General features: G+C 36.2%; 2 gene segments (V, D, J or C); one reads left to right on the top strand and one right to left on the bottom strand.

Annotated features, from left to right (window-relative positions):
• Window positions 1–152: 152 nt before the first annotated feature.
• LOC121656440 lies at window positions 153–5,667 on the bottom strand. The segment is given in 3 exon segments: window positions 153–660; window positions 5,238–5,258; window positions 5,661–5,667. Coding segments are annotated over 3 exon segments (357 nt in total).
• A 436-nt stretch (window positions 5,668–6,103) lies between these two features.
• Window positions 6,104–6,587, top strand: LOC121656708. The segment is given in 2 exon segments: window positions 6,104–6,157; window positions 6,265–6,587. Coding segments are annotated over 2 exon segments (375 nt in total).
• Window positions 6,588–9,235: the final 2,648 nt, after the last annotated feature.

The raw sequence follows: 9,235 nt of genomic DNA on the forward strand, positions 1-9,235 counted from the left end.
CCACTTTTTACATTTCATAAAGGGTTTTTTATTTATTTATTTTATGCATTAAATCAGTTTACATCTAGCATCAATATTGACTAATAAAGAGAAAACATAAATGGTATGATATTTATTTTTAATTGTTTTTATTCCCCGAGTAAAACCAGTCACATCACTTCCATCACCGAAACATTATTTGAAGAAAACTTTATTAATTCGAAACATAAAATTAATACACAATACCATAAGAAAGAAAATATGCTAAATTCTATGGTGAAAGAACAAAATAGAGAGAAAGAAAGAAAACAGACTGAGAGCTGTAAAGGAATCAGATTCCCAGTGAATCAGGTCAGTACTGGGAACACTGGTCTCTCCTCAATGTCTCTGAGAGTGGAGTCTGGGAGCCCTGGGTGGCCTCACAGGTCACAGAGCCCACCTTCCTCCACTGGTCTGCAGGGACCCTCAGGGTGCTGCTCCAGCTGTAGTGGCCGTCCTTCTGCAGCACCCCGGGGCTCCTGCTCTCCTCATAGCTGCTGCTGCTGCTGCCGTCCACCTTCCAGGACAGACTCCAGTCTGAGGGGAAGCCCTTGTTGGCCAGACATGTAAGTGTGGCATGGCCCTTTTTTATCTCCTCACTAGAGGGGGGCAGCACCGTCAGGGTGGGACGGACTTGACCCACTGCAGAAAGAGAGGACAAGTTGCAGAAGTTAGATAAAACGCCTCCTCAGAGTTTCACTTCTCGCTTTTAGTTCAGTAACCATAGTAACGGAGAGGCATCACTGCTGAACCACAGCAACAGACAGGTTTCAGTACTAAAGATAAAAATGTTCAAGACATTTTTTAGATGTTTTCAGCTTCTTGTGATTCACTTTACTTCAAATTAAAATCATAGATTAGAATTTAAAACCAGATCTTTCACCTTCACACCATCTTGACTCATGTCTGTATTAATAAATAAATTCTTCACTGTTTTCACAAATTAATATTTTTATATCATTTAAAGAATGTAAAGTCTTTCACATCTACTCTTTCCTCCTCCCCATAGTAACCACTACAATATGATGACATTAAATTAATCTCCCACATGCAGTGATGTAAGTAGTAAAGTTTATTTATAAAACACTTTTCAGATAAAAATGACTAAAGTGCTGGACATAAAATGGCTGAATTAAAACAACATAAGTTTCATAAAATAAATAATAAACATCAACAAAAAGCTTTCCTGAATAAAATAGTTTTCAGCTGCTTTTTAAAAGAGTCCATGGAGTGGACCACATGGAGGGACAAATGTGGAACTTTCTACCTGATACGTGAAGACATGGGTCAGTATATTTACCACATTTCTCAGTTCAGTTCAGTTCAGTTCAGTTCAGTTTCAGTTTATTGAACATGGTTAGACATTTTGTTTACACTTTCACAATCAATATAAATCATAATAAAACTCCACCGGAGAATTATTAACGAAAAGCAGAAACAAATTACCATTTGAATGTCTAATAAGTCCAAAAGGAATAGGCTGAAGCCTCAGCTTATTATGCCCTCCCTTTAGTACATTTTTAACTTAAACAATATTAACAACTACCATCACCGAAGTCTCGCTTTCAGCTTACTAACAAGTTTATATAATATATACATCATAGCATTTCAGACAGCACCCCTATCCCACTCCACTGGGTTGACTCAAAATATTCATCCGTCTTTTTATGTTTGCATACAGCCTTCTGTCTCAATATAAGATTTTATAACATTTTCTTTAAACATTTTTTTAAACTGGATAATTGTTGTACAATCTTTTAATTCTTGTTCTAACTTATTCCATAAATTAACCCCCGCCGCAGAAATACAGTGTTTCTTTACATTAGTTCTTATATAAGGTTTATTAAACACTTCACTCCCTCGAAAATTGTAAACGTACTCTCTTTTTTTAAACAGTTCCTGGATGTGAATAGGCATCTTATTAGTCTTTATATGGTACATAAATTGTGCAATTTTGAAGTCAATCAGGTCCTTCAATTTGAGAGATTTTAGATATAAAAAGCCGATTTGTATGTTCTCTATATGTTACTTTGTTAATAATTCTAATAGCTCTTTTTTGAATTATGCAAATAGGATTTAGATTTGTCTGGTACGTATTCCCCCATACCTCTAAACCATAGGTCATATAAGGAAGAACCAGAGCGCAGTACAGAAGATATAGATTTTTCTCGTTCAAGAACAATTTAACTTTGGAAATTATTGCTAGAGATTTACATATTTTAGCTTTGATATGGTTTATATGAGGTTTCCAACTAAGTTTATTTTGTATAATTATTCCAAGAAATTTCACTTCATTCACTTGTTCTATGTCATTATCATCAATTTTTAAGTTTCTATCGTCGTTAATGGCACGATTTCCAAAAATTTGAAATTTGGTTTTATGAAGGTTTAAAGTTAATTTATTGAAATCAAGCCATTTCTTTAATACTATTAATTCTTTTTCAACCGTATCTAACAATGTTTCCAAATTCTGACCGCAACAAAATATACTAGTGTCATCGGCAAATAGAATTAAATGAAGTTTTTTTGAGACTAAACAGATGTCATTAACATACAGGATAAACAACAGAGGACTCAGCACTGACCCCTGCGGGACCCCGCAAGTCACTGGCTGCAATTGGGAGTCAGAGCCGTTAAGGTGGACATATTGGGATCTATTGTCCAAAAAGCTACCTATCCAAGAAAGTGCAATACCTCTAATTCCATATTTGAACAATTTTTTTAACAATAATTTATGGTTAACAGTATCAAAAGCTTTAGTTAGATCCAGGTATACCCCAAGTGCATATTGTTTATCTTCTATTGATTTTGAGATTTTTTCTATGAGATCCACTAGTGCTAATGTTGTCGTCCTTTTGGGCCTGAATCCATATTGTTGATCACTTAGTATGTTGTACCTTTCTACGAAACCATATAGCCTTTTATGAAATAACTTCTCCAGTATCTTAGAGAACTGTGATAATATAGAGATAGGTCTATAATTCGAAAATTCCTGCTTATCTCCAGCCTTATAGACAGGGATCACTTTTGCGACCTTCATTCCTTCTGGAAATATTCCTGACCTTAAGGACAGGTTAAAAATATAAGTGATTGGTTTAAGAATACATTCAATTATTTCTTTTAACACTGACATATCCAGTCCATTCCAGTCAGCAGACTTTTTTGACTTACATTTTTTAACAATTTTAAGTACTTCATTTTCATCAGTAGCTTGGAGGAATATGGTCTTATCAGATTGAGGTATTTTCCTTAAAAAGTCGTCAGCTTGGGAAGGATCTACTATGTTTTTTGCCAAATTGGGTCCTATATTAGTAAAATAATCATTACATATATTAGCTATTTCCTTAGTCTGCTTAGCCATTTGATTATTTGTTTGGAATTGGATTGAGGTTTTGGTTTTCTGATTATCTTCTTTGATTAATTTATTTAAAATAGTCCAAGTATTTTTAATATTACTTCTATTTTTCTCAAGAGCAGCATTAAAGTAATTAATTTTACTTGCTCTCATGATACGTATTAATCTATTCTTATAGGTTTTATAGGCACTCTCTGCCTCTGCTGTCCTTTTTTTCAAAAAAACTTTATATAATTTATTCTTTTTCTTACATGCTTTTAAAATAGCCTTCGTGAGCCAGGGCTTTTCCTCAGGTTTATTTTTCTTCTTCTTATAGGCTAGAGGACAGTGTTTATCATAGAGAGTGGTAAGTAAGTGGAGAAATTTTCCGTAAGCAATATTTACATTATCTATATAAACGTCATTCCAATTTTGTTTAATCAATTCTCTTTTGAATACATCAATTGCCTCTTGTGTCCTAAGCCTGGTCACTTCAATGCTTTTATTTTCTTTGGGAGATTTATTTACCCTCTTAATTACTGTGAAGACTGGAAGATGATCAGATATGTCAGTGATTAGAAGTCCACTTGATATTTCATTTTCGATAACATTAGTAAATATATTGTCAATCAAAGTTGCACTTGTTTGTGTTATTCGAGTTGGTCTTGTTATTGATGGATACAAGCATAAACTATACATGGAATGGATAAACTGTGTAACAGCATTCTGTTCTTGAAAACTCAGCAGGTCAATGTTGAAATCTCCACAGACAAATAACATTTTCCTATTATTTGTGTCTTCATATAAATCGATCATTTTTTCTTGAAATGTATCAATACATGATCCTGGTTTCCGATATACACAACTTATTAGTACATTTTTTGACTTTTCAACTTCAATTTCTACAGTAACACACTCCATAACATGATCCAAAGCTAAACATTTATTACTAACAATTTTACTTGTCCAGTTCTGGTCCACATATAGTGCTACTCCACCACCGTTAGCAAAGTTCCTATTTTGAAAGAATGCATTATATCCTTCAATTTCATAGTGGGAAGACTGATCTTCACAGAGCCAGGTTTCTGAGATCGCTATAACAGAAAATGTATTTTTTGTTTGACTTAAACAGTTTAAGATCTGGGAAAAATTTGAATTTAGGCTTCTACCATTGAAATGTATAATAGACAATGAATCTTTGGTAAACAGATGAGCCTCAAATTGACTCTCTGTATAATAATTACAATCATTTTGCACTTTTGTATAGAAATTGTTCTCAGGATCAAGTTCATTTTGCATATCATACGGTTTATACTCTTTGTAGTCAAACGACTCAAACTGCAAGCTTTCATATTTAGAGTAGTTTTTGTCTGTCATTGCATTTGTAGTTGAGTTCAATTCATCTGTTTGTGTCATGGCGGTTAAAGACACAAAAACTTCTTCTGATGCGTCTGGAATTTTCTTTCACATAGATATTAAGTTTGGACAGAAAAACTAACTAGTTTAAAGAAAAAACTTTAACTTGTTAAGTTAACAGATTGAACATGTTAGAAACATTTTGGATCCTCATCAGTTTTCTGAAATCTAATCATTTCCTGACTAAAACAGTAAAGACTCAGATTTTGAGAGTTTAAACTGATCAATTAAGTAATGATCTGATTCAGAGACAAAATTTCTCTGCAAACTTACGTTATCAGTGAGACAAAATAACACAGAACAATATTACTGAAGATGGTTTTAGTGTTTCCAAATATAGAATCTCACTTTACCAAATAATTACACCAATCATATAAAACCACATTTATAGATTAACAATTTTCTGGTTAGGACATAAAAACTAAACAAATGTTTATATTTGCATTTATAAAGAATTAAATGTACTTACAGTTAACATCCAGTCTGGTTCCTCCACCAAAAGTCCACCACAGTGATACAAACTCATTGAACCGCCGTACAAAAACCTCTGACTGTACAGAGACACGGCTCTCTGACTCTGGAACAAACAATGCAGCATGTTTTTATTTAGACATTTGTTCATTTTCCCCAAAGACTTGTTTTTCATATAGAATTTAACCAAATAAATCTGATTTAGATTAAATTTAACATAAAACTAATCCACTAAATGACTCTGTAGGAAATTTTGTGAGAAGAAAGTAGAAATAATGAAAGAAGAAAGAAAGTAGAAATAATGAATTTAAAAAGTCCACTGGGTGAACATGGTTGTGCTGGTGGAGTGGATTTTAATGAACTGCAAGATCAGCAGTTTGATCCCAGGATTTTCCATAATCCTCATCATTGGACACTGAACCCCACATCGTCCCCGATCACTGTTTTGTTACTGTAGAGAAAAAATGATGCATTCAGTACAAAGACTATATGATAAGTAGCGCTGGGTGAGCTGGTAGATGAATGAGTAGAAAGTTCAAATCTGTTTTGTAGCATTTAGATAAAGATTAGGAGGCATTATATGTAAACTTTTTCTCTACAACATAAACTCTCAAATGTTAATCTGAATCTACAATTATTAAAACATAATTTTAATGTAAACTAATTGATTCACTGATATTAATCATCAGATTGATCCAAGTCCCTGTTGGAGTGAGTCAGCAGATTTCCATAGAGAGCCACTTTGCATCAGCAGCACCATGCTCCAGTGCTCTGGGAGAGTTTATAGTCCTGAGAGTTGAAGACTGGATGACTGACAGCTGTCCTTCATGACAACAGAAGACACAGAAATCCTCCTCATGAAAAACATGACTTTGATCTGCGTCCTCATCTGGACTCTCCTCTGCTGCTGCTTCACAGGTAAAGTCCAGAGAATCAAACTCCTCTCCTCTATGAACATCCGTCCCTCTGAAATGAAGCCGACTAAACCATGAAGCTGCTTTATGTTTTTGTCTCTGTATCCTCAGAGTCCAGAGGACAGGTCACAGTGACTCAGCCTGCAGCAGTGACATCTGATCTGGGACGAACCGTCACCATCACATGTAAAACCAGTCAGGATGTTTATGGTAACACCCGTTTAGCCTGGTACCAACAGAAAGATGGACAAACTCCTAAACTCCTCATATACGCTGCTAGCAGCAGAGCATCAGGGATTCCAGGTCGTTTTACAGGCAGTGGATCAAACTCTGACTTCACTCTGACCATCAGTGGAGTTCAGGCTGAAGATGCTGCAGTTTATTACTGTCAGAGCTTTCACTACATCAACAGCCAGTATGTGTTCACACAGTGAAAAACAGTCGTACAAAAACCTCCCTCAGACAGACTGAAGTGAAACTCTGTGTGTGGGTTTGTGTCTCCAGAGCTTCACCACAATGATGTTCTGCTGTGATGGAGAAACACTGAAACAAACATCTTTTACCTTCTTCTATCTCTTCTCTTTAAAGAAATTATCCACTTTTGTTAGGATTTCTATCATTTGTACTGGATTTCTTTCAATAATGTTTTTCTTTTTGATCATGCTTTTCCAGGTCAAGTTACTGTCACTCAGACTCCTGGATCTTAGTCTGTTTCTCCAGGACAGACTGTTACTATCTAATGTGACGTCAGTCCAAGCACTACTTACTGCATGAGGTGGTACCTTCAGAAACCTGAAGAAGCTCCTAAATTTCTCATTGAGTGTGATAAAACTTCTGGTCGCCTCTGTACAACAAGCTCTGGGAAAACTGACTTCACTCTGACCATCAGTGGAGTTCAGGCTGAAGATGCTGCAGTTTATTACTGTAGGAGTCGTCACTACATCAACAGTAAAAATGTGTTCACACAGGGAAAAACAGTTCTAGAAAAACCTCCCTCAGTCAGACTGAACAGAAACTGAACTGACTGCTCCACAAACTGATACAGTTCACTGAACAGTCACAAACACTAATGCACACAGACTAATATTTTTTATTTATTCAGAGCTTTAATTAAGATAAACATGTATCAGGTTCTGTGATGAACAGCTGACCTGCCCAGGGTGTTCCCCTTCTCTCATCTGCTAATTGCTGGGATAGACTCCAGCTTCCTTGTCACTCTTAACTGGAATAAGATTTATATTAATTAGATGAATGGATCTATAAAGATAACTTTATTGACTGAAAACTATCTTGGAAACACAACTTATATATTTATGCACCCAGATTTCATTAATTTTTTTCTTTATTATTTTCTTTAAATAAGGTCATAAAACTTAGGAAATCCACCAAAGTTTTGACAACATTATTTTAAAACACAAAGATACTAAAACATATCTCTAAGTTAACTTCAATCAGTAAAAAGCAGAGAATAAAAGCCAGTTAATACTGTGGAACTCAAAGTCTGTCCAGAAGACAAAAGTTGACCAAACAATCTCATCAAGACTCATTTAGTGACTCTAGAGAAGCTTTCAGTCACATCACATGATCATGACCACATGGAGATTTATTTCAATCATCAAAATTCTCAAACATGATTTTTCTTCATGTATTTTTACAACTTCTTTTTATGTTGATCTGAAAGTAGTAAAATAATATTTCTTCTTTCCGAGTTTCAAAACATTTAAAGAATGAATGTCCAGAGATTTTTTTTTTTTACTTTGAACTTTCAGTCTCAATCTTTACTGTTGTTGAGAAGTTCTTAAGATGCTGCATGAAGATTTGAGTAAATCCCAAATTACAGTGTGTGCAGAATTATTAGGCAAATTAGTATTTTGACCACATCATCCTCTTTATGCATGTTGTCCTACTCCAACTGGTACAGGCTTGAAAGCCTACTACCAATTAAGCATATCAGGTGATGTGCATCTCTGTAATGAGAAGGGGTGTGGTCTAATGACATCAACACCCTATATCAGGTGTGCATAATTATTAGGCAACTTCCATTCCTTTGGCAAAATGGGTCAGAAGAGAGATTTGACGGACTCTGAACAGTCAAAAATGGTGAGATGTCTTGCAGAGGGATGCAGCACTCTTAAAATTGCCAAGCTTTTGGGGCGTGATCATCAAACAATCAAGCGTTTCATTCAAAATAGTCAACAGGGTCGCAAGAAGCCTGTTGAAAAAACAAGGCGCAAAATAACTGCCCATGAACTGAGGAAAATCAAGCGTGGAGCTGCCAAGATGCCATTGGCCACCAGTTTTGCCATATTTCAGAGCTGCAACATCACTGGAGTGCCAAGAAGCACAAGGTGTGCAATACTCAGGGACATGGCCAAGGTAAGGAAGGCTGAAAACCGACCAACACTGAACGTGACACACAAGATAAAACGTCAAGACTGGGCCAAGAAATATCATAAGCCTGATTTTTCTAAGGTTTTATGGACTGATGAAATGAGAGTGAGTCTTGATGGGCCAGATGGATGGGCCCGTGGCTGGATCAGTACAGGGCAGAGAGCTCCACTCCGACTCAGACGCCAGCAAGGTGGAGGTGGGATACTGGTATGGGCTGGTATCATCAAAGATGAGCTTGTGGGACCTTTTTGGGTTGAGGATGGAGTCAAGCACAACTCCCAGTCCTACTGCCAGTTTCTGGAAGACACCTTCTTCAAGCAGTGGTACAGGAAGAAGTCAGCATCGTTCAAGAAAAACATGATTTTCATGCAGGACATGCTCCATCACACGCATCCAATTACTCCACTGCGTGGCTGGCCAGAAAAGGTCTGAAAGAAGAAAAAATAATGACATGCCCTCCTTGTTCACCTGATCTTAACCCCATAGAGAACCTGTGGTCCCTCATCAAATGTCTACAGGGAGGGAAAACAGTACACCTCTCTGAACAGTGTCTGGGAGGCTGTGGTTGCTGCTGCACGCAATGTTGATCGTGAACAGATCAAGACACTGACAGAATCTATGGATGGCAGGCTTTTGAGTGTCCTCGCAAAGAAAGGTGGTTATATTGGTCACTGATCTGTTTTTGTTTTGT

Source organism: Melanotaenia boesemani, chromosome 17 (assembly GCF_017639745.1).
Source record: "Melanotaenia boesemani isolate fMelBoe1 chromosome 17, fMelBoe1.pri, whole genome shotgun sequence".
Classification (NCBI taxonomy): domain Eukaryota; kingdom Metazoa; phylum Chordata; class Actinopteri; order Atheriniformes; family Melanotaeniidae; genus Melanotaenia; species Melanotaenia boesemani.